Source organism: Ursus arctos, unplaced genomic scaffold (genome assembly GCF_023065955.2).
Source record: "Ursus arctos isolate Adak ecotype North America unplaced genomic scaffold, UrsArc2.0 scaffold_37, whole genome shotgun sequence".
NCBI lineage: Eukaryota > Metazoa > Chordata > Mammalia > Carnivora > Ursidae > Ursus > Ursus arctos.
This window is the reverse complement of record NW_026623053.1, coordinates 17,239,366-17,266,555: the sequence shown is the minus strand read 5'-3', so window position 1 is coordinate 17,266,555 and position 27,190 is coordinate 17,239,366. Positions and strand designations below refer to the sequence as shown.

At 38.3% G+C, this 27,190-nt stretch overlaps 1 protein-coding gene across 4 annotated transcripts in view; it reads left to right on the top strand.

Moving 5' to 3' along the window:
* The window catches only part of SLC25A21 (solute carrier family 25 member 21), a 470,551-nt gene that overhangs the window by 345,145 nt on the left and 98,216 nt on the right, over positions 1 to 27,190 (top strand). For all 4 annotated transcript variants that reach the window (XM_044389466.3, XM_048220705.2, XM_048220721.2 and 1 more), the window contains exon 3: positions 4,164 to 4,247. In XM_044389466.3, coding sequence (XP_044245401.1) covers positions 4,164 to 4,247 — 84 coding nt within the window. The remainder of the gene's footprint in view (positions 1 to 4,163; positions 4,248 to 27,190) is intronic.

Sequence of the window (27,190 nt, the reverse complement as noted above, 5' to 3'; positions counted from 1 at the left end):
CTCCCCGGGCGTAGAGAGAATTTGTTAGCCCAGAATGCAGCTTGGAATAATGCTGACGTAAAGCTTCAATCCAAGAGAGAAACCTTTTAAGTTGCTGAAATGTAGTAGAGAGGAAGAAGGAAATTGCTGTTTTACATGATTGACCAAAATGCACTGTAATTATATCAACTTGAAACAGACTCCTTAGAACTGATAACTCTGTGATCCCAACAAGTCATGTGTAGTAGAACTAAATACTGCATGTACTTTCTCTGCAAAGTGTAGACATGCCGTATTTGAGATGTGCGGTAGAAGAGACAGCTGTACTTGCCTTAACCTGCTTAATGGGACCTCCCGCTGCCTTAGCCTAGTGAGGAATGGCGGGTGGCTTTACTGAAGAATCAGTATTTACCCTGCCTGCCCATCCTTTTGCACTGCTGTACAACACAGCTTGTGGACTCTCCTCACGTGATGACGCCACTCTTGTTTGTAATTAACAGCGTCACTCATTAGTCAGTTTCTAAGTGGAATACTCATGGATTCCACTCACTGCTCTTATCGCCTGTTCTAAAGTCCTGGGTAAAATTTAATCACAGATATTTAGCCCAAAGATAGCCTTCCCATTTTCCCTCTTTCCTCCAGTGTCTCTGCATAGTATTATTTTCTGTCAGCTACAGTCTACACATAGATAGGAGATTATCTCCAAGAAGAGTAATAATGGTATCTACTCAGTGCCAGTCAAACTCCTTGGCTGACACTGGATACTCTGAAACACTATTATTACTTGCATATGGTAATCATCTATTTGCATAGTTCCTTCACCTAACTAGAAGCTTCTAAAGGGCAGGATGATGTCTTATTTCTTTGCAATGCCCCAAATATTGGAATACCTAATACATACTTAGCATTCAAGAACTCTTATTAACTGAATGAATGGCAGGTTAGAAATAGTATCTGTCAGATTCTACAAAAAGAAAGAAATTGCAACTAGCAAGTAAAGTGCCTAGACTTCCAATAGCAAGGTTAGATGACTAGTTAATTGTGAAAGAACTGTAGTTTGTATTCATCTTGGTGTAAGCTGACGGAAGACCCGCCTCAGTGTTACCCAAGCACACGGACATCATAGACAAAGCTGATGTCTGGAACTTCAGCCGTGAAAGAGGGGCTAAGGTCATTTTTCTAGGCATTGGGATGCACTTGCTTTGGTCCCTCTGCTGACTCATTTATAGCCCCTTCTAGGACCAGGGTCACATAACTGGGAGATGGCCATGCAGAGTTCACTGAAGTACTCAGCTGAGGAGCGGGAAGAGGTCAAATGGTCTCTACTGGGCTTTTTGACTTTATCTCATAAATTTCCTCTCCCAACCCACTCAGGTCTCCACCTGAGCAACTGAATGGCCCAGCAGAGTCCTATAACACCTGTCCTAAAGGAAACGTGGGAGGCTGCCATGGTGGGGGATCTCTTTCTTCACTTCTCTTGAAAGGACAGCTTTTCCTCACTAGCCTTTCTCTCATTTCCCCACCTGGAATGCTTTCTCCCGCTTACTCTTTTTGCCTCTGAATCCTATAGGACCAGCTCAAATCCCTTCTCCTTCCTGAGGTCCTTCCTGAAGCTCTGCAGAAAGCAGTAATTGCTCCCTCTGATAAACACCTGGGCAATTTGGTGCTGGTGCTACTTGACATCGTGAATATTTTTCTTTATATTGTAAATTATTTTTCTCATTTATTTATTTATTGTGACTCTTGAAGTGAAGATAATACCCTGAGTTTTTTTAAAACCCGTAGATCTTATTTCATATGATAGTTATTTTAAAACATACTTGGTAATTTGGGAAAAAAGCATCTAGAAAGGAATTTGATGGAGGTCAGTGAACTTGAGAATTATTACAGATATTATGAGAAAAATCTACAAGCATGTAATACTTTTATGATATATAAAACTATTTTAAAGTATTTTCTTAAAAGAACAGTTAGAAAATAATGTTGGACTTCCCAACGAAGACCTAAGAAAATGTTTCATGCTTAGCAATGAATATAGGTTACAAATATGCAATTGGAGAGATGGAGATTCTTTTTCACACGAGAATCAACATCATATTTTGGAAATCACTCCCTGTGTTGTTATTTGTAGTATAAACAAATTTTATGTAAAGTTATTTGTTGTGCGGGTGTACATGTAGTTTTCTATTTTGGGTTTAGTGTTAACTCATTTTTATCCAGAGTACCAAGGTATCTCATCTATGTGCAGTAGTCCAGAAATACCAAACACGGTCCATCGACCTGACCATCAAATCGTGTTCTTGGTTCTAGACAGAACTGCTTACTGAGCCTCCTGGGCCGATGGTTACGCATACACCACGTGTACCTCTAGGTCTGGAACAGTTTAAATGAGTTAGCTGTATCGGTCCATGATCTTCTGATGAGTTCAATACAATTCAAATTTTAGAGATCTAGTTCTTATCTAAAAACTAACCTTCTAAAAATGATTATGCTAATAGAGGTTTAAATTCGACAAACAAAACCATTATGAAGATGAACATTTATGATGCTTTACATTTTGGCAATAGTGGAATATTCCTTGCTGGGCTGAAGAGGATCAAGAGAGTGTCGTGTTGAATGTATCATAAAACATACACACGCACACACACACACACACACACATGCACGCGTATATATAAAGAGGAAAAAGATTACCCAACAAGCTTACCCCTTTCTTTACATTCCTGTTGCCACCATTGATATTCTGGCATTATATTCACCGGGATTATAGTACTGCCTTCATGGTAGTTCCGCCCTCCATACTCCCATTCCAATCCACCCAGTCAGGCAGTAAATATTTTTGTTGGTATTTCTATGTGTCCTGCTGGAAGAACTGTGCTGGCATACTCAACCTCCTCATCTCAGAATGACTACCCTCCTGCACGATTAGGTTCAGCAACTCTCTACTTTACAAAATCAAATATAATCCAGCCTCACTTTCCAGTTTTATAGTATACTCATTCCTTTCATATGCCCAACTGCATCAGGCAAAGCAAAGTAGTCACTCTTTTCTGTGATATGTGTGTCAGTTTTCAACGTAATTCCCTGAGGCCTAGAACCATAAAATACACCATTCTTAGAGGTAGAAGTGTTCGTGTTATAAATCCAACAATCTGAGAAAAGCGTCTTAAAGTAAACAATAGAAGAGGTGTTTTTGAAAATTCGTTTAAAAATTTTTGGTGAAATTGTGGATGGAAGAACAGAAGGGTCTTAACTCAGAATTGGGACAAAGAAGTTAAACACAAGTAGTGAGCAGACTAAAGAAACCCAAAAATGGAGAACAACTGGGATGTAGGGAAATGAGAGTCCTTGTCATAAATCTCATTAGAAACAAACCCCAGATAAAATACAAAATAAATAACTTAAGACCCTCACCTTGGGGAACTCCCAAATTTTGAAGGTTAGAGTCCGGAGATGCATGATCGTAACCAAAAAGAAGAAAAAAAAGAATTATGCTTTCTAAAATGCGATAGCATTTTTGCTGAGCACCAACTATATACCGAACATGGTGCTCCTGTGAAAATGCAGGCAGCCTGAATGTAATGACCAACTCTGCTCCATCATGAAGGAGAAGTAGGGATTATAAACTGTATCACAATATGACTGCAACTCTTGCTCTAAGCACAGGCTCCTGTCTGCCAGAATGAATTCCAAATTCACAATCAGGATCAAAGTTAGGCCATATTAGCTGCTCTGTATTTTTAACCTTTGTATTAAATTACCATCAAGGGGGCACTAATTAAGATAAGAAATAGAGCTACTTATTTGTTTCATATGCACCTTCAGATTTCTGAATTCTGCATTAAAACAATCTATGACATCTGTGTATGTTTTTCATAAAAGAAAAAGGCATAAATGCCTCGGGGTGCATCTGCCTGGCTAAGAAAGAGATGAAAAAATTCTATTAAAGTACAGAGAAATATAATTTTAAAGGCTGCAAATATAAGGTAAAGATTATATAAGGCAAATAAATCAAAATCTATAACAAAACCCAGAATATTTTAGATTAACCTGAAAAGGCTAAGTTTCCTAAGACTTTGAAAAATGAGGAAAGCCATTTGGCAAAATCCTTAACTTGGATTATTTTTTGTTTGTTTGATTTTTTTTTTTTTTTTTTTTTTTTTTTTTTTTTTTTTTACTCCTAGGTTCCAGATTCAGAGATGTGCAACTGATCCAAACAGTTATAAAAGCTTGGGAGACAGCTTTCGAACGATTTTCCGAATAGAAGGGTATGTATGGTTCTTTGTGTATGAACTTTATGTTGACATAGGCGTTTGACATATTATTACATAACATGTTTTTCTCATTTTGGATGGCTCGTTTTCCTCGTGTTATTAGAGGAAAATATTTAAAAGGGTGCCTTCCCACTTTTTTGTGTGTTTTTCCTGATAATACAATTGAAAACTATGTATACACAAGAACTACCACAAAAATGGTATTAATAATCAGTTTGCTGACTAGAAGACAATTTCTGTTTTGTGCCATTGAGATTTTTTAAAGTTCTCGTAGCAGCAGCTATCTAAATGTAATAGTTCTTTATTTCGATTCTTGAATATAGTGTCCAAATGTGTTCCTTATTTGCATTGTGGCTTATGAATATTCAGTCAAAACAGAACTATGTCAAAAATCGATGTGTCAGATTTGTTACCCTATCTACTAGATGATCAGATAAATAGAATATTTTTTTACACAAGCTAAAATTGTCTTTGATGTGTAGATTCGGTTAAAGACTCCTTCCAGCATAATTTTCCAAAGGATATTAGATTTGCTTTTTGAAGTTGTTTATTTAAGAAAATTGGTTGAAAATAATAAGTATGCAAAAAATGGTAACAGTGATAATAAAAACTAGTATATACTTAGCCTCTACAGTGTACTAGAAATCCTCCTTATAACTCTGTGAGGTAGGTTCTATGAGAATCCATTCCAGTTGGACAAATGAAGAAACCAAGATTCAGAGAAATTAGTCATTTTCACATATCTGAAAAATAATGGAACTGGGACTCAAATCTGGGCCTGCTTGACCTCAAAGCCCATGCTCCTAACCTTGGTAGTTCACTACCTCTCTTGGCAGATATACTATGGATGTTATTCTCCCAGTTGTTTATTTCAGTTAAACATATGTTGTGGATGTGTTTCCATGACAGTATATATACTTTTAACAATACCGTAGTAATTTTTGTATCGACATGCTGCAATTTATTAAATTAATCCTTTTGGCAGACCACTAAGTTGTGCATTTTCACTATTACAAACAAGGGTGCAGTAAATATCCTTATACTATTTTTTCACATTTGTGTGCACATATATTTTTTCTATAAAATAAGTTGCTGGCTATGGACATACAGGATCAAATGATATGCACATTTTATATTATAAATGTTACCCAATTATCATCCAAAAAGTATTAGTATTTGAGAGTTCTCATTTCTCCACACTCTCTCCAACACTGGACATTACCAATCATTATTTGGTATATCTGTCACCCACATGTGTCTCCTGTTAATAATCTAACAGGTGAAAAATAAAATTGTCTACAAGCATTCTTTTGATTATAACTGCGATTGAACATACTTTTATAACCATCAGATGTCATTTCTTTCGTGGATTTCTTATTTATGGTCTTTGCCCATTTTTCTTGGGTTAGATTTTTTATTGATTTGTAGGAGCTCAGTATATATTATAGGTACTAATTCTTTAACCATGACATAGATTACAAATATTTTTCCCAACTTGTCATTTTTCTTAGAGCTATAGTGCCTTACACCTTTCAGAACCTTGTCATTTTTGAAGATTGTGGTTTTGTGATCATATCTCTCATTTCCTTTGTGATATCTGACCTTGTTGTCGCATTAGAAAGGATGTCTTCTAAGCCCAAGGTTATAAATATTTTCTTCTGGTATGTTTTACATCTTAATCATTAATCCATCTGAAAAAATTTTTTAATGCACCGTATGGCATGTAGGAATGAAATTTTATTTTCAAATGGTTAGTCAATTTGCCCAAGCACCACTTGTTGGAAAAGCTCTCTTTTACTCCCTCATTGGAAACGCTAGCCCAAACCTCTACAAACACGTCGTCTAAATCTTCTACTCTGTTTCTCCATTTCCTATTCTGTTTCATTAGTTTATCTCTATGCCAGTATCATACTGTTTTAATTCGTTTACTTTTGGAGTATTTGGGTAATATATAAAAATATGCCCTGCAGTAGAAAGCCTAAACATTTTTTCTTTCTTTTTTTTTAAAGACTTTATTTATTTATTTGAGAGAGAGAGAGAGAGAGAGCGTACAAGCAGGGGGAGGGGCAGAGGGAGAGGGAGAAGTAGACTCCCACAGAGCAGGGAGCCCGATGCAGGACTCGATCCCATGACCCTGAGATCATGACCTGAGCCAAAGACGGATGCTTAACCAACTGAGCCACCCAGGTGCCCAGAAAACCTAAACTTATGGTGGTACAGCACCGGTCCTTCTATGGCCCTCCCTTCTTCCCCAGCTCATTCTCCATACGCGGATCCGCTCTAAGAACAACAGATCTGCTCACATTCTCGTAGCTTTGCATGCTGGTCGTTATCTTATTCCTACAGGACCAACCCCCTCATCCACACAAGAAATCATCCCTCTTCATTCACACTTCTCTCTCTCTCTGACCATCTTTTCTCTGCCACATGCTTTTTTTTAGCAGTCATTCATATATGATATGCAAAATATACCATGCATCTCTCTAATTTACTGTGGCTATTTTCTGTCTGTCTCCTCTCTCCCACCCCAAGGATATAGTCCCCTAAGGGCCATTTTTCATTTAGCTCTGTATCTCCCGTGACTGTGTTTAGCCCTGAGTACAGATAGTAAGTGCCCATTAAATGAATACAAGTCATCACATCAAAAGCATAATGATGCAGAATGAAACAGAGATGATAACTCTTGCTATTGACCACACCCTCTGAAGTTATGATAATAATCTTGGTGCCTGATTAACTGTTTTTAGGTGACTAGTGACAATGAATCAGCAAGTTCTTGCCAGTACTCTGGTGATATGGTAGCTGAGTGCCATAGATTAATGATATACCTGCATCTATGACAACTAGGATCAAAATCATGCTCATTTTACCCAAAATATATATAAAGGTGAAGAAATCCTCGTGCATTATATAGTCAATAGCAGTGTTGCTTTCCAGTAAAACAGTAGTAGCAGCATTGCCAAGTTCTGTAAGCTGTAACAGATATCTCTGAATTGAATGTGGGAGTTCCTTAGCCAGGCTCTTTATTTCATGTGTGTTAGGAAGAATTTGATGTTTCTGCTTTGATATCAAGCAATACAACAAACATACAGCATGTGTGGTCCTTGCATAGTAAAATTGGCCTTTTCCTAGACTGTATGTATAATTGCTTCTAGAGCAAATTGACATTCTTTCTGTAATGCCTTTAGATCTGGACATGTTATTAGCCCAAAGCCGGAGAGCTCTAGTCTCAGAGATGGAAATATTTGTAAAAAATACAAAAGAAAAAGCTTCCTGTTATTTTTGATACAGAGCAAGAACATTTCATAGTGTTGTTAAAAAAAAAAAAGGAAAAAGAAAAACGAAAAACGCTTTTAGCACATGTTGTGTTGGATTTTTTTTCCTAGCGAAAGCAGTTTCTTTTGATTTTCTTATTTAGCTTGTAGAGTACACTCTGCTTTCAAAGACATTTTTCTCACTCAGGGTCATCAGGCCAGTCTGGTCTGTGGCTATAGGGACATGGTGCAAGTCAGCTTGACTAGTAACATAGTTAGGACAACCCATCTCTCCTGGTTTTTCCTGTATCCCCCAAGTTAAAGATTTTGAAAGCTATTTCTTTTCTGTTGTTTAAGAACATTAAAGTCTGCTCATACTCTTAAAGTCTGCACAGATCTCCCATTTTCCTCCCTGCTGTAAGAAAGTGAAGGGTACTCGTCACCGTTCAGAGAAATGCAGTTCCCCACTTCTCTGCCCAGAATTCATGTTTACAAGAGACAGTGGCTCAAATACATGGGTCCAAGTCCCTTAACCACTTCTAAGGTTCTTTTAAGAAGCAACAACATCGATATATTGTACTCAGTGAAAGACAGGGCTTTTCAACCCAGCTTTACCCAAAAAAAAAAGACCTTCCAAATGTTTGACAAGGATTTCTATTATATGGAATCATCATACTTAGCTTTTACCAAAGAGGCCATTGTTGTTTTATCTAATGGAGAAGAGAGAACTCATAGGCAAGGAATTTGTCACTGTTGAGAGTCCTCCATTGTCACCATGATTTTTTCATCTTACTCTGGTTTGGCAAAAATAAACCCATAGGTCCATCTACTGAAGTAGTGAGCCCAGAAGACATAGCCTAGCTGATTAGGTGCCTTTAAAACCAATTAGTTTCATTTTGTAAGTTCTCCCAGCAAGTAGCAGCTGGTGTCTCCACTTACCATGTGCTCCTGCATCGCGTCTTCCTTCCTTCCGTTTCAGAGTATCTCCTGAAAGTTTTTCTCGTCTCTTTTGTACCTGTCGCTCTAAAGAGAGTGATGGAGATGCACACAGATGGGCGAGGGGAATAAAACAGAACTTAAGATATTCTGGTGACATAGGTAAAGAAAGACGTGAAACTAGTATTTATTTTTTTCAGTGTAACAGGCACAATTCTGGGGACTTTTTCATACATTATTTCCAACACAACACTGTTCCTCAACACAATGTAGCATTATGTCTGTATTTTGTATAAGAAAACAGAAGATCAGAGAAGTTAAATAACTTGCCTAAAGTCACACAGGTGTTCGTTCCCATTATATTATATCACCTTTTACTAAACACCAAATTTTGTTATATATTAAACGAAAAGAGCACAATGTGAAAGTAGTGGCTATAAACCCCTAATTTTTAAATAGCTATTCTAAAACTTGCGGTAGTCCTACCCTCAAATCACATAGCAATTTAAAGCAGCTTTTATCTCTTCCTTCAAGCAAAACACGAAAACCCTGAGAGACTATTGTATGTTCAGTTAATCGAATCTTGTCAATTCCAAGACAGCACCACAAACCTCTGATAACACAAGACTCTTAATCTGGTTATTGTCCCATCCCTTACAAATGCCTCCATATCTCTGGTAAGTTCATGGTTTTCCATCAGTCTGCTCTCATCCTGCATGTTCCTCAGTTTTCTTCTGAGAAAAATTCATGGACATTGGTTTGCCCAAGGCACATAACTCAGAAACAACTAGGTCGGATTAGACTTAGTCTCAAATGAGAAACATGTTGATTGCTGGTGCCTTCAGAAATATGGTATTCTTCAGAAAGTATTACTGTAGAAAATATGTGGTTGCATTTGGGGGGCATTTGAACTGTGTTTTGTTTCACGATTTGTTTTCTGTAACCACTGATGCTGCCCCAAGTATCATCTTACAATCAGACCACTTGGTGATTATAATATTTTCTAGTTAAATGACATTTAAGGCCTCGTTTTATGAGCTCCAGCATAATTGGCTAATTTGGTAAACTCCAGATGTGTGAGATAATGTGCCACTCGTTTAAGTGCCTTTCAGACGGCATGAATGGCACAGCCCCAGGAGGTATAATCACTCCCTCTTGTTTTCATTAAGAAGGGGAATGAGTGGCTTGTGACACAAACAAAGGAAGCGGGACGTCTACAACTCAAAATCAACTACAACCTGGTAAGATTTGGATATTTTCTTTTTGCAGGTGGACCAACTCCAAGATCTGTAACTTAATTTGGTGTCTTAGTGGGTCCACTTTTAAAAACATGGTTTACCTAATGTAATGTGACCAGGTGATTTGAAAGCACCTTTGCGCCTAAATGGAAAGACTTGCCCCTAGAGAAAACCCCCTAAGCAGACTCTGGAAACCCCCTCACTTTCACATGGAAGGGAGGGGAAGTACTGGACTTGAAGAGACAGTGGAGGCGCTGACTCGTCCCAGGAATGGCAGTTATTTGAGCGACCAGCCTCCTCCCCACCTAAGCCAGGTTCCAACTTCACAAGGCCCCATAGTCGCTGCTACCTTTTCTCTCTCCTCTCTCCCCCACTTCTCATCCAACCACCGCTACCCAGTGTTGCTAAGCTGGAGTGGAGCGGCTGGTTCTTAGCGTCGCTGTTCCCTGGATCCTGAGGCTGGTCCTCTTATCTGATACATAGACCCAGTGCAGTTCACCTGCAGCTGAGGGGTGGGTCCCTGTGTACTCACTGCTACTTAAACAGCGCGGAGTTTTCGCCAGGTGGATAATTACAGACTGTATCCCAGGCCCCTGAGCAGATAATTTGCAGTGCAAATCAACGGTGTATAGATCATTGGGTATTGATTGGGTTGCAGGCCTGGGGGACCCAAGTGAATTCATTCTTTGGTGGGTGCCAGATGTCCACTGTGCCTTCTGTGTGAGTGTCCTGGTGCCTTGAGTGTCTTCTCTCGCCTCGTTTTTGTTTTACCAGAGGCCCTTCCTGGTACCCGCTGGACCTCCCTTGAGTGCTCCCTTGTGTTGGATTGTTTTCAGCTTTCTCGTGATATAATCGAGATAGAACAATGTGAAGGTTAAGGTGTACTATGTGATGATTTGATACACACATTTTTGCAAAATTATCACCACAATAGGGTTAGTTAACATCCATCACCTCACGTAATTACCACTTGTGTGTGGTGGGAGCACTCATGACCTACTCTCTTAGCAGCTTCCAAGTATCCAGTACAGTATGATTAACTATAGTCACCATGCTATGCATTAGATCCCTGCTCCCTTGTTTTCCTCGGTGACAGGGAGGAAAGCAGACCATCCCAGCCGCTCTTGCTCCCACGCTAGAGTCCTGCCCTGGCCTGCCTGGGCTTCTTAATGATGGCACAACAGAAGTCGTCCATTTAGGTAGGGGAGAGAAAAAGAATAAGAAAATAACATAAGAGGTGAGAGTTTGGAGAATAAACTCTAGCAAATCTGTCCGGCAGGTCTTAAACGTGGTGGGCCCAGGTCCAGATTATGGCATCCGATAAACCGAGCCATTTTCTTCTTCCAAATCTTCTCCTGTTTTGCCAAGAGAAAAAAGAGTTGATCTCAATTCAGTCATGGGCCTACTATCATTCCTGAATGATCTGTGTTCCTTTTAAAAGTGGCTTATCAATGCTTAGTATATTGTACTCATAAAATTTTAGACATGAAATGTATGTAATAGCTTTTCACAGAAAGTATGTGGCTAAGTACTTTAAACTCTGATTGTTTAGCAAGTCAAGGTTGAAAATGAAAGAATGTAGGGTAAGGAGAAAATACTAACGAAGAGTATTTTTTTAAAAAAAAGCAGAAAGTTGAACCATTGGCGCATTATTTGGCATTTCTGTCCTACCAGATTATTTTATACCACTGCGAAGGCAAATAGTTGCTGGTTTAAGCTGTATTGGGTTGTAAAGTGGTCTTTACAATCAGGGATGATGAATTTCCAGAGTGCTCAGATAGCAGCATCCTTATGCTTCCAATATCCCAGAGCTCTGTCAGAGGTCTTTTGTTCTGCCCACAGAATGACCTTTAAAATGGTTTCAGCTCCTAGATTTTCCTCCTGTCATCACCATAGATTGCTAGCTGACAGTCACACTCTGACTCCCCCAGCCTCTCACTAAGAATACTTTCTGACTTACTGACTGGCCTTTGGCAAGGATTTAAGTGTTGCCAAAGAATAAGTGAAAACGTTTGCAGTGATGTCAGCTCGTCAGCAAGGCCTGATTAAGAGACCAAACACAGCCTCTCCCAGCACACAGTGCTGACAAGAAGGAAAGGAGGACCAGTTGTTTGGGTGGAAGTAGTTGTCTTTCGGGAACGTTAGTGTCTCAATCCAGAACGTGAGCAGATATTCCCATGTTTTATAGAGTGTTAATGGGAGGTGAGAGGATTCTATGGCCAATGGGAGATGTCCAGTTGGAAATATTTTCAAGCCTTTATTTTAACTTACTCTGGATTTCTGATTAGCTAGATGCAGTCACGTTGGGGGAAAAATGTCTTTACCAAAACCCTAATCCTTTTTCGAGCGATTGTTAAACTGAACAGTTTCAGATGAAAATGAGAAAGAAAAGAAAATCTCCTAAAAACTCCTACCTTTGTCTGATTCTCTTAATGTAGAAAATAAGTTAAGCTTATTAAGCACTCGATTTCAGCTCAGGTCATGATCTCAGGTTGTGAGATCAAGCCCTATGTGGGGCCCCACACTGGGTGTGGAGTCTGCTTAAAATTCTCTCTCTGCCCCTCCCCCCACCACCACTTGCACACACACTCTCTGTTTAAAAAAAAAAAAAAAGGAAAGAAAGAAAGAAAATAACTTAGGCATGATTTGACGTAAGTTAAAGAAGTTAATTTTTCTTTTGAGGGGGTGGGTGGGTTTGCAGAAGGACAGAGAGTCCCAAGTAGACTCCATGCTGAGCACAGAGCTGGATCCAGGCTTCAGTCTCACAACCCTGAGATCATGACCTGAGCTGAAACCAAGAGTCAGGTGCCTAACCAACTGCACCACCCAGGTGCCCCAGGAGTTAATATTTTATCATCATCATTGATTCAGCCAGCATCTCCGATTTCATGGAATTCCGTCTTTCTGTCTTCTGTTAAGACATCTTCTATTCCTGGCCATGTGCAGATTTGATCTCATTTTATTTTCCTTGGAAAGACAAGGTCACGTGGATTTTTTAATATTCTAGAACACTGTTAAGAAGGTAAAAGCATTGACAAGATCCATCCATACATATGTGAACATATACATGTATTTAAACTAAATTGAGTTGCTTATAGTTTAGATTGCTGCATTTTCTCTGTAAGTCCCATGATTCAGATACCACTGGAGAATCTGACTGTTAATTGTGGTTAAGTTTCTACTCAGTTCCTGCTTGGAAATCTGTTTCATCACCCAATTACAATGTTCTTGTCACTAGTTCATGAATTTTTGTCTAGTCTCATGACTTTAGCTTTACCTTTCCTCCAGGTATTTCAGATGGTTGGAAAGGAAAAGGTTCAGACACTCTTGTTATGACAGTGATTATATTCAAAACCACTGTTTCTATTTTGACCCTTTACTGTTTGTGAAATGTGTCCCCGTGCCTTCCCTCACTTGTTGCTCACAAGAACCCTGGCAATAGGCAGGTGGGAAGTATGATCTCTAGTTTTCTGGTTGGGAAATTGATAAGAATGTTAAGGGACTTGCCCAGCATCCCATAGCTGGTGTTTATTGTGGTGAGTGTTCATCTGAGGTCGTCTGCATCCTGTATCATGCTCCCTACTCTGTCAATAACTTAATAGTGGCATTAGTAATAAGAGAAGCAACACCTCAGATTTACACTGTTGCCAGTAAGGGCTCAAAGCATTGTCATATATGTCATCTCACTTGGCTGAATAGCATCTGGGGGAGTGGGGAGGTAGGGGAAGGTAGCATCTGGTATGGTTGATTACTTCTGCAGACCAGCAAACTTCAACAGAAGGGAGGTTAGTGAGATTCCCAAAATAATAGATTGGTTCCTAAGATCAGCACCCAAAGAACACAAAGGTGCACTTTTTCTTTAAATGACATCTTGGACAAATGAAATTGGACTAAAAATGTATTATGAAGTGTGGCACCATCCTCCCATGAGACCAAGATAGAGGTCCATAATCCTTTGGGCAGAGCCCTGTTCAAAAGAAGTTAAGGATGCAGTTTAAGGTTAAGACTCATTGAATGAACTCATTTATTTGACCTGTCAGTGCCTCTGCCTAGCTCAACTTGAATATTGAGTAATAACCATGAAAACCTCATGAAACATGAGATAAGGCATTTAACCAAAGTTTCTTGGATGAATTGTCAGATGGAGTGAAAATCATCATATGACTGCATTAAATGTTAAAATATGTGGTCACCAAAATCTAAACAAGATGCCAGCCATATTCAGTGGCCCTGTTCTCCTGCTGATAAATACTGTTCATAAGTCTCTTTGTCTGGCCACAGAGAACTTGTAGGAAAACAACGCCCTGGGTACCAGGAATTCTAAAGTGAACACAGTCTCAGTGGTAACAAAAAAGGGGATTAAGTGTGAGATGAGTTTTGGAAGCTGTCAAAGAGAGTTTATAAGTTTGTGTTAGATGAATAAGTTCTTTGATTTCTTGGCATAAAGCTTTAACTAAATTAGAAGAATCTAGAACCAAAATGAAACAAAGGACATGCTCTGGTGTCATTACCATTTTGTATTCTTACAGTTTTCAGTGAACAGGTCAACATGTTTTCAAAACTCAAATAATAAAATTCCCAGAAATTGGCACTATTTATAAAAGAACTAAAATTAAAAGAATATTGCAATGTAATCCATTAAGCAGTGGATCAAGGACATAACAATGACTAGAGATCTGGCTTCATATGTAAAAAAATATCTGTGTTAGATTACAAAAATGTTTCTTGACCACTTGTTCACTCCTTAATCCCCATGGTCTGACTTCTGTCTACACCATGTATTTACAAACTGCTGTCTCAGAAGTCACCACAGGACTCCTATCCTTTTCCATGGGATCTGAGACACTGGGGATTGTAAGATGTGCTATTATTTTATGTACCATTAGAAAGAGGAAATGCTGACAACTAAACTCCTTGGAGTGATTCAATAATGAATACTGGTGTTGAGTGAGAAGGAGAAGTTTTGAATGACTTTCTACTCTTTCATGTGAATGACTGATGATAGCCAAATTATGTCACTTACACATTCATAAATCTCTGATGATTTCCTATTGATTCATGTTGTAGGGTGCCACTAAGATGGCCCTAATGATCCCTGCCCCCTTGTATAATCCCCTCCTTTTAAGCATAGACTAGGCTTATTGACTCTCTTCCAATAAAGAGAATATGGCAAAAATGATGAGATGTCACCTTTGAGATTAGTATATAAAAAAACTGGCTTCGATCATGGTAGACCCTTCTTATTTTTCTTGCTCTTTTGATTTCTTGGAATTTCATTGCCTTTAAGTAAGCTCCCCTATGGAGGAGCCCATGTGGTAAGGAACTTAGAGTAGCTCTGGCCAATTGAGAAATTGAGGGCCTCTATTTAACAGTTTGGAACTGAATACTACCAAAAACCACCTGAGTGAGGCAGATAAAACCTCAGGCCCAACTGATAGTTTGACCACAATCCCCTAAGGGACCTTGAGTCAGGGACACATACTAAGCCATGCCCAGATGCTTGACCCACAGAAATTGTGTGGTGATAAAAAATACACAAAAACAAATCCGAACCCCTTGACATGGTATTTATTTGGAGTTCTCCATATCTGCTTTCTGAATCTTTTAAGCTTTATCTTACCTAGTGTCATCACATGCATGTTATGGTCAAGCCCTTCTGGACCAATTTAACTCCTGAAATGATTCTTCCGTGGTTTTTCTCATGCATATTCATCAGCCCAGAATGGCATTTTTTTTCTTTTGTCCAGCTCTGGTAATTCTGGTCATCCATAAATAACCAGTTTTCATGCCACCTTCGCTTTATCGCCTTCTCTCATTACCCAAATGGAAATTAATGTTCCCTATCTGTTCTCTTGTGGCCTCTTCTTCCTCCATAACAACATTTCTCTTCAGAGTCAAAGAGACCTGGATTAGAATCCCACATATAAGTTTGGGGACCTTGGGCAAATTACTTAATGTCATTATACTTCAGCTTCTTTATTTGTTGTCTAAAATAGTAGTATCTATGTTACTATGTTGCTAGCACTTAGTATAATAGATGGTATATAAGTATGCACACAATAATCATTAACTGGCTCCATTATTATTACTTTCTATTGTAGCTAACTATTTGTAACTATTCACAGTTATTTAAACGTGTGGAGCTCTGATAAAATCTCTCTGGGGCTTCTAAAGTGTATCACACAATTCTTTGTATATAATCGTCATCCAAGTTACGTTTGTTGAATTTAATTAAATGATTAGTAGTTTCACATACCAAGCTATTCTGGCCACATTAATATAGAAAATAAATATAGTCAAATCTAAATAAATACCAAGAATAATTTATGATGCTGCTGGTACCATTAAGACAAAAATTCTAAAGATGATAATCTGCCTCTATCTCCTGAAGAGTAACATCTTTGTAACAGTCTCAGAAGATAGTAGAATATTTTTAAGGGCCATGAAGGTGTCTGAAGGTAGGGAGTTGGCTTTTGACATTGAGTTTTTAGATTCAGGGGACTCACCATTGACAAGTGTTGTTGGGATACTTGACAGGTTTGGTTAGGGAAACTGGAAGAGCTGACGAAGACCCAAGCGAAGGCAAACAATCTACCCCCATTGCTTAGAATGTGTTCTCTCTTTATGACACTTGCCTGCCTAGGGTTTAATAAGCACAGGGACCCAGAACAGTATAAATAAAAGCCAAATATTCTGGTCAATAAAAAGGTGAATTAAAGTAAAAGCAAGCAAATGTTTAAAACATAATCAGAGGCAAATGAAGAGTTAGAATCTTAAAAGACTGTATTAACAAACTTTTGGTTCCAGCAATCAGAGTAGTTTGTATCAGAACAACTGTCCTGCTGAAAGCAACTATAAACATTGGACAAAATACACAAAACTACTTTTGAAGGCATTAGAGAGTCATCAAAAGCAGGCAGAACTTGCAAAGAGCTACAAGACCTGAGGGAAGGAAGCCCACCTCAGTGAACTCTACATTTACCCAGGCTTTTTCCATACTTTGCTAAGTCTTGTGGGATGGGGTGGGGAAGGGAGTTCAGACCAAGCCTGAGGAGAGGAGTGGGAGATCGGTTTGCAGAGCTCTCATATGTCTGGGATATGAGAAGCAAAAATATCCCAAAGAAGAGGGAAACTAGAGAGAAGTGAACTTTGGGTTTATATGCAATTTCTCCTTGAGGCATTTGCCAACTCCTAAGCTACACGTGAATAGGAAAAATTCCCACAAACCCAGCAAAAAGCAAAACAAAACCCCAGAAGCTGAGAGGCTATAGAGAGGAGCAGAAAGTTCAGCAGCCCCATGATGCCGGGGAGACAAGGGTTGGACTTCAAACCCAGCCAGGTAGAGGAGTTCCGGTAAACACAACAGGTTTTCATTTGAGACTCAGAATGCCCACATCCAAGAGGAAGGGCTCTGCCCTAGGAATAAGGGCAAAATAGAAACACATTGTTTCTAACAAAGCCTAAGTCAGCAAACCCTCAGCAAGATGAAACTGATCTGCTATATTCTCTCTGTTCACTAGGAGAACATTCATTCCTCTTTTGGGGGAAGAGGCATCATCCAGAGGATCTTTGAATTGTTTTATGCACGATGCCCTACCTTCAATTAAAAAATCACAGGTACTTAGAGAAGAAAAGACGAAAGAACCAAATATCAAGGCAAACAGAAACAATAAGTGACTCAAATTTTGGGATTATCAGATGGTGATTTTTTAATTTATTTAATTTTTATTGCGGTAACATATACATAAAATTTACAATGTTAACCTTGTTTAAGTATACAGTTCAGTGGCATTAAGTACTTTCACTTTGTTGTGAAACCATCATCTCCATCCATCTCCAGAATGCTTTCATCTTCCCAAATTGAACTCTATTCTCACTAAACAGTAACTCCCTATTTCTTCCCTGCCCCCAGCCCCTGGAAGCCATCATTCTACTTTCTGTGTCTCTGAATTTGACTACTCTAGGTACTTCATACAAGGGGAATCATACTTGTCCTTTTGTGATTGGCTTATTTCACTTAGTATAATGTCTACAAGGTTCATCCATGTTGTAGCATGTGTCCAAATTTCTTCCTTTGTTAAGACTGACTAATATTCCATTGTACGTATATACCATATAGTGTTCATCCATCCTGTGTCGGTGGGCAGTTGGGTTGTTTTCACCCTTTGGCATTGAGAACAATGCTACTGTGAACGTGGGTATACAAATATTTCTTCAAATCCCTGCTTTCAGCTTTTTTGAGTATATATGCAGAAGTGAAATTTCTGGATCATATATAATTCTGTGTTTGATGGACAAGAACTTTTTAAAAAAGATATAATAAATATGTCTGAAAAAGTAACAGATAGGGAATTTCACCAGAGATACGAATCTTTTGTTTTTTAAGGACTCAAATGGAAATCTTAAAAAATACTGTAGCTAAAAATAAGAATTCGGTAGGTGGATTTTTAACCCACATGTTGTATTGGCAGCACTTAACTTGTTAATTATCTTATAAATATTTAAATATGATGGAACATGTTTTATCTGACTACATTGCAGTAGTAGGTACTCCATATTGTAATTCATTGATTAAGTACAGATATAATAATAATAACAAAAATTTTTGCTGAGAGAAATCATAAAAGTTTTTAAAAATTCATTTTAAGCAACTAAAATAATCATAATAATTTGCCAGGGGCCAGGCACTTTGCTAAGTGCTTTACATACGCTAACTCTGTGTATTCTTACAACAACCTGTGGGAGAGGAGCCATCATTCTTTCCATTTTACTGATGCATCAGTTAAGGCCAAAATGTTTATGTAACTTATCTAATGTTTCGTAGGTTGTAGGAATTTGAACCCATGTGATCTGGGTCTAGATCTTTGCCTCTACATTACTTTAAAAGAAATAATCTTTCAAGAAACATAAATTGTTCTGTTTTGGCTGACTGGCTAGTTGCGAATCTTAGAAAATAAATGAAGAGTTGAGAAGCCAGATTGCTTGGTGACATGTGCCAGGGCACTAAACTTTTCTTGTAACATGACCTTTCCATCTTCGCAGATGTTCCTTCTGGACAAGGGGATACTACTTGATGTATTTTGGCATGGGCTCTGTTATGTATGTTTGACATATAAGAAACAACACCATGATGAACAAATGTCCCATCTTTCTCCCTGAACTCCAAATTGCCCAAGGCCACAAGATACAAAACATGGGTTTAAAGTTGACACTCTCCATTTCCTCCTTTCATGTTGGTGGATCTCATTCTCAGGATGCTGACATTTTACCTTTTCTACATCACTGTCTTCATTTCTTCCTTTACCCCATCATTTATTTTAAATGTTTACTCTTTTTTGCTACACCTCGTCAGAGGATGACGGCTTTTGATGGCAGATCTCTTCTCCAGTGATGGGACATTCCTTGGGAAATCCATTTCTTTCAGCCTTGGCAGGGAAGAGCATACATTTATTGCACAGAACAAAGGGAGTATTCATCAGAGCCTTAAGATTCCCAATATATTTGCCGTCAGCTCTCTTTTCCTCAAACTCTTTGTTCATCCAGGTTACGTTTCTAAGTGCCTCACATCCTATTTTAATCTCTTATTTCGGACCCTTCGATATAAAGGACCCTTTCATTGTTTCCTTGCTTGCTTATTTGTTTCTTTTCTTTCTAGAAAAAAGAGCTACTCGTTTCAGACAGAAAATGAACAAAATTAAAAGAACAGCTCCTTTTGTGATCGTGGACAGTCACTTTATTAAGTATTTCTTAGTGTCTCTCTGGTTTTAGACCCAATTCCCTAGAGTTTACATAGCTTTTTGATATGAGAGATGGAGGGCAAACAACATTATTCTGGCTAAGAACAGATTTCTGTATCTTTTCTACATTTATGCTGTTTCATTACTGGCCTTAAAAGAACACTTGTAACCCACCAAGCAAATAGTATTTATTGGCTGCCCATATTTACGCAGACTTCTGTTAAGCCACACAGAGAGTACATTAAAAAGGCACAGCTTTGGCCTTCTAAAATCTTAATTCTGCAGTGAGATAACCATATGAGCAAGAATTATTGTGTGAGTCACATGATTCTATTAGCCTTTGTGGAAAAAATCCTTTGAAAAGCAACTGTGAAAATGATAGACATTCGACCAGAAAATGGATTTGCATTTTCTGTACCTCCGTATCTCCTCACATCTCTTGTATAACCATTCTCGATCACAGGACAACAAACTACAAAAACTCCGAGGAGACTTTCCAGACAGAAGTAAACTGTCCCCATAGGAAATAAAAATCTTCAAAGTGTCCCTTTCATTGAGTTTGTTTCTTTTTCTACGACCAATGGACACATCAGACATAAAATTTAATTGAGACACACTTAAGGAAGGGTCCGGCTTATCTGAGTAGGAGAGATGACAGCGTTCCATCAAGGAGACAGCAAAGCGCTAACAACGCATTGACTGTATCACAGAATACTGAACTTCTGATCACCATTCTCTCTTTGGACTCTCATTTATTTAGGATTTCAGCAGCCTCCTGTTAACCTCTCCTGCATGCTTCTGTTTTACACATCTTTTCCTGTGTGTTCGTTTTAATTTAAGAGCCAGTGTGCATATGGACAATTCTTTGACAGCAAAGGTAAAACCACCAGGAGTGTATCTGTTTATTGAGGACTGACAGCTTTATAGCTAACATAAAAATAATCTAATGTTTATTGGGGCAAATGTTTGGACTGAGGATTAAGAGAAACTAGTGAAGAGAGAAAACCTTTTCATCCTATTCAGACTTTTCAAATAAGGTTTGGGATCAACTACATAAAAACTTTTTGTGTCGATTTCTTTAACCCTCTCCCCTTAATTTGTGCCCCTGCTCACTCCCTTCTACTTCGCTACCCCAAATTATGTTTTACAACAGGGGTTTTGAAGTAAGTAAAACCTTGAAGAGGAAGAGGCTACCGTTCAGAGATTCACTGCCATAGAATTTACATGGGCCATGCAAACTTTCTAGATAACAGTAAAGCAAAATCTAAGCCACATTGCTTATCATATCAACTGTCTTTTCTACTGTTTCCTGTAACTTACATATAGTAAGAGCTCTTAAATTTCTTTGGTCTTGTTTTTTGTTTTTGCTATTTTTCATCATTGTTGGTGGGGAAGGGGGACAGACTGCTGTAAACTGGTTTTAAACTGTTAAATTGTTTGTTTTTCAGTTTCACCTATAGCTAAATATCAACAGCATTAGATTTTTGTCTTTATTTTAAATGAGACATTTAAAAGGTTTCAAAAAATAAGCGATTCTGTCTGTAAGTAGAAGTATTACCCATTTGGAAATGATCTGTTAGGTTAAAAATAGTTCACCAAATTAATGTTAGATTAATGATACTTCACTTTACTTTTTTAAACTTGGCATTAGTTATAATTCCCACTAACATCTCTTTGCCTACATCTTTCCTCCAAAAAATAAAAGAAGAATTTTATACTCCGCTAACTCATCCTAGCTATTGCTTCTTCCCTCTTTACCACACTTCCCCACCCCCACCCGGCGCTGATCCTGCTTTAGGTTGAGTAAAATAAATGGGAGACAAAATTTAGGCAACTTGTTAAAGGTCACTTGCTAAGGAGTGGCTGCGGAGCTAGAAATGCAAACCAGGTTTACTGGCTGCCTCCAGCGCCCCAAGGCAGTTATCTAAAGTGCACTTTCCCTTTGAAAAAAAATGTGTATCTCCTGACAAAGCTGATATGTGAACATTCACATAACTCAGTTCTCAATTTCACCACCAGAACTAAATGGCCCTGTGGATACGGGTAGGTTTTTGTGCAGGTGTGTCGCGTATCATACATGCGAATAGACCAGAGAAATTCCGGGGATGTCAGAATCTTGCAACAGCTGAGGCTCGTAGACCAAGTATGTATCTAAAGCTAATTAGCATGTCGCCACCAGGCAGTAGTGAGCTATTCGAGGGTCCAGAGCCTTTCACAGCTGTCTTGATGTCCCTGGGACCCGACACAGTGCTTGAATCTTAGACTGAATTCAACAAACGTTTGTTGAACTCAACGAAACTAGATTAAAACTTTTAACTCTGTTTAAAAATGGTTTTGGTCCTTTTTTTAAAGAAAATAATACACTATTTCTTTATTTACTAAGTGGAACACAGAATTTATTCCTCAACGGATTTAATTTATTCTTAATTCCTTTCTGCGTCACATCCATGGTGGTGATGATTGCCTACATTTTATTCTTTTTATTATTGTTTTGTTTCTCTGGGCTTATTTTCATGGATTCCACATATAAGTGAGATTATACAGTATTTGTCATTCTATGTCTGACTTATTTTTTTTATTATGTTCAGTTTTAAAGTGTTATAATATGTTATCATGCAGAGATTGCTAGTCAATTGGCAGTTATGGTGTCCATGGAATTTTCATTTTGTTCCTGGGGCATCAACTTACTACCTCTTCCTGAGAGCTAACTTAGAGACTTGTGGGTCCTTCTTCTGATTTACATGGTGCCAATACTACTTAAACGAGGAAAAGCATCTCCTCCCTTGATCAGACACCAATGTCCTCCTTTATCACATTTCCCACGACTCCTTGACATTGAGGCTACCCTTGTTCTGAGGGTATTATGTACATGCTGCGTTGCGTCTGTGGAGTTCTGCTCTTCTTCCCCACGCCCTCCAGGCCAGTCTGCATGAACTGCCTACTGAGTTTTCAGGCACAGTTTATGGTATCGCCATGGTTATCAGACTTACTGTGTGAGTTTGCCTCCTGGTTGCTTCTCTGAGTTGGTGACAGGAGTCTCTGAGTGGCAAACAGTTGGCTGCTACCGTTGTCCCAAGAAGGGCTTCGTTTGGGCATGAGACGCACACCGCACAAACACTTCATGCATCACACTGTCGGTCTCAGATCTACGCCAGCCCCGGTTTTAGAAATCAACTCTTCCTCAGTCTTGGGCTTTTCTGACTAGAAATCTAGAGGTAGCAAGTAACTGCTTATAAACCCATCCTTCTTTTAAAACCAGAACCAAAGACCTCTAACGATACGCTAAGTCTGAGTGGTCCACACTTCATTTTACCCTTTCTTTGAGACGCCTGGACCTTTGTTAGGATCTGTCAGGCGAGCAGGAGTGTGGTACAGGTATGCTGTACTTTCGCCACAAGAAGCTGAACTCAGAACTTGACCTGAGGAATCATGTAACACAACAAAAACCTGCCCCAAGCAAAATTTTGCTCAGCATGGAATTGGTTTACTTGTAGCTTAAACTGACCAAACTGATCACTTATTTATGATCCTTAGGACTTAAGAACAAAGTTAAAATCATTTTCTAAGCTATATACCACTCAGCAGCGTTTTAAAATCATGTTCTAATTTTGTTTATAAAAAGGCAGTTTCCCTCAAAGCCCTTGTAACAAAAAGCAATTTAAATAGATTATTTTTATTGTATCTTTAAAGTGATTATAATAAGCTATGGTCATATAGAGTGGCCTGGAAATTCCCTCATTTCCCCTCGATTCACAAAGTCATAGTAAATAAAGTTTTCACCAGAAAGGTCTAGTGGCCTTCAATAATACAAGCATGCTGTATGCTAAAGACAAATGCAGTAAATGCATAAATTCTGGCTGTGAGTAAAATTTGGATTATTTGAAATTTATGAGATTCTTAAATTGTTGTTTTTTTAGTCAATTTTATGTACTGAGCTATTGACATAAAGCTTTAGTTTTTATTACCTGGACAAGAGTCTTATTTTACTGGGATGTTTATATACATCATCAATAAGCAGCTCTACAATTACATTTTTCATTCATTACATAATCATATTTTCTAATCAGCCTGAAACAAGCATATTACATATTGGTGCTGTGTATCTGTTAAAAGATTCATTGCATTTCATGTTATTAAAACTTTACTAAAAGTAAGGGTAATTTTTTTCTTCTTTGTGGAAACAAAAACACTCAAGGAGAGAAATGAAAACGTGAACACCACTTACTAGGAAACAGCTTCCTACTTATTTCTACTCCCTTGTTAACGCTCTGTGCACCTGCCCCTGATGGTATGTACTCATTGCCTATGTGGTATTTTATCTACACTTGCTTTGGCCACGGACTTCTTTTCACTCATTTGCCTTGATGGTTTGCTGATTGACACTTCCATCTCTGTCAACTATTTATTTTCCTTTGAGATTACATCATATACATCATACATCACTTTCCAAGTCCGTATTTTTTTCATAGCCCAATAAAATAAATATATTTTATGACCTTCTTTGATTTGCTTCTTCTTGCCAAGTTTTTTCCAGTTCTTTACTGATCCCCACAACGAGTATTTTACTCTGGTTCTCTTGAAGGTGTGTGTGAGTTGATGAAGTTCCCCTGCATAAATAAAACCAAGCCAAAACTTGCCATTCAAGAGATAAAGCCAGAAGAGAATAAAGACCATGTGTCAATACAGAGAAAAAGACTGACTGCAGCTCTTTCTTCCCTGCTTAGTATTTATAGTTATTTCTATGGAAACTGCACGTGGACTTCTGAGGACTGAAATTGACCCTGGGGATGTACACAAGTAACTCTGAAAACATTTGGTCCATTAACTTTGGGTTCATCATATACTTCTGCTTGCGCTTCGCCCTAACTCTTAACTGCAAACAACATGGCATGTCTGAGACCATCATGGTACTCATGCTGAGGGATTTTTGTGTGTCTTCTGGGGACGGAGAGGGGGACAGAGGGTAAAGAGGGATGGGAAGAGGCTTCTTCTTCTTCAGGACGACTGTGAGTTGGAAAATGGCACGTCAGCCTCCTGGCTGCTCGGAAGTGTGAAGCCAAGGTTCTTGCGCTCACTCTGTTTACTCAGGTTTTCCCATCAGTGCCTTTGCCGGGACAAAAAGTTTGCTTATCTATCTCTGCTGCCCCCAGCACCCCCCCACACACACTCTGCCTCTGTTTTCCCTCAGAATACAGCTCTTTCGGAGATTTCAAATTACGAAGGGATTCTTTTGCATTCCCCACACAGTACAGAGAAGAAGTCACAGTATCTTCGCCAGTCTGTTGCCTGTTCGTATCCAAACCTTTCAGTTTTATTTGAGCTGAACATGTGTACATACGTGTATGCTTAAAGATGATCTTTTTACTTTGCTCAGACTTGAAGAAAAAGTAAATAAAAGCAGTATAAGACCCCGTTTCAGAGGGTAAGGACACCACAGAAAGGCAAGGACTCGTAAATAAAAATGCGAAAGAGGAGTTTTAGGAGGAGAGAGCTGGTGGCGACCGCCTTTAAGCTGTGGGGTGTGAGATGCGGTGGGAACTGTGATCGTGGTAAAAATATTTTTTCCTTGATAGAAGTGCCGGTGGTGGTGGACGACTGAGAACTCTTTCGGAATGCGTGATATCACAGATTAATCCTACGTATTGCTTTCAATTTTTTAATGACAGAAGAAATAGTACATTGAGAAAATGGAAATAGTAAACATTTGTGTGCCGACGGATTAAACTTCAAAGTTTTAAATACCAGAATTCACGGAGCAGATGTACAAAGTAAGCTTTTGCTACATAAAGGTATCCACTTAATCTGTCCAATTCTAGAATTTTTTCAGGGGATCACTGGCTGGATTGTGTCCTCTGCTTGCCCTGCAGTTGCCTGCACTTTGGACATTTCACAGTTTATTAGCAATTCAAACAGAGACCAATTTTTCTATTTATTTAATACTTGACCCCCATTTTGATGGAGGAGGGGTACGTTCCAGCTCTTGACTGTGAGTTTTCAATTACCCGTGTGGCCTGCCTCCCATTAACAGGAATAATTGGGAACTGGATGTACAGCATATAGATTCACAGCCGTTGCAAAATTCTGCTAGAAACATGAATTTTACAGGCCTCTGTTAAAGTCTCTTCAAAAAGATCATGTTTTTGTGCAGATTGCAGCTATGAGCCCTCAGATACATTCTTTCTCTCTCACACATATTTCTCTCTCCTAAAATGTAAAATATGACCCTATTCTCTGCTTCTTTAGGGCTAGCATGGGACTCATCACATGAGCCACCAGCATGATTTTTGGTCCTCTAGTAATTTTTTTTTTTTTTGATGGTTCCACTCTACCTCAGAGTATTTATAAGTACTTATCTAGTTACATTAATTTTTTTCATACTATCTTAAAAAATGATACGTAATCTCTTTTTAAACATTTTCATTGAAGTATAGTATCGTACAGAAAGTACACATAAACGTACAGTTTCAGTGAATTTTCACAAACTAGATAGCCATGTATCCCGCATTCAGATAAAAAAACAGAATATTTTCATCTCCCAGAAGCCTCCTGGTCCCTCCCTCCATTCACTACCTCACCTGGCCCCCACCAAAGGTAAGGACCATCCTGATATTGACTCTTTTTAATTTTCAGATATCACATCGTTTCCTCACCAGGTTTCTTGGCTGATTTTTGTGTGAGAGCAAAGGGGGGTAGTTAATCCCCTATAGCTGACTTCTTTGCATTGTGGGATTTTCCTAGCTGTTAATTATTAACTTTTCCTTAAAATAAAACTTCCATTGTGTAAGGAGAAAACTCCACGAGCACAGTACATGTGATATAAATCACTTTTATGTCTGTGAAACAGCTGAGTTTACATTTTTATTACATTGTTTGAAAAAGTATCTTTTCATCTGGAAAGAATCAGTTTAAAATGTGATTGTCAACACAACTAAACCAGTTTTCTGTTTAAAATGGCTGCTGGTGGAGCAAAGAACGATAATTAAGCCAGATTTTTCTCCATAGATATTAGTCACTAAAACCTAGAGACTTTCAGTGAAATCAGTAAAAGAAATTTCTAGACTTTAAAAGGCGGGTAAAGTATTTTTGTTTAGATGGAGGAAGTCAATAAGTAACGAACAAGAATCTTATTGTAAAGTACAAAGTGTTTCCCTGTGAAAGGTGATTTAGTGCTATAAAGTTACATCCAAAGTAATGCATGCATTTCTAAAGTGTTACCTAATAAGAATACTTGAGTTTGAAAAAGATGCTTACTTGTTAATTACCAACTTATGGCATAATTTTCTCTCTCAAAATTTTTAGATTTCAATAATTCTGGGAAGATCATCTTAGAAATATACTATGGTTCAATTAGATTAACCATTCTAATATAAGCATAAACAGTAGTTTTAAAGCCTGCAGTCATTTGCTTATGTTTGTTAATTCCTTGCTGTTTATTTTGAAATTTTTTTTAAAAGGAAGGACAGATCTTTTGATGGTATTTCTTGCTGCATTGAATTTTGAACTCTATTATTAAATGAAAATTGATATAACATGTTCCTTTTATTACTGAAATACTATCTTTGGAACATGTAATATAGAATTTGACTATACACATCCCCTTTTTCCAGTACCGTGATGCTATGATATATATAGTTTTATAATAGTCCAACCTTCCCAAATTCCTGCTTTGAAAAGTTTATTTTTCAAGATGTAGGGCAATCATCACTGTGCAATTGTGTGTGCTAGCTAACCTTTCATCTTACACCAGATTTCCCAAATCCCATTATTTGTGG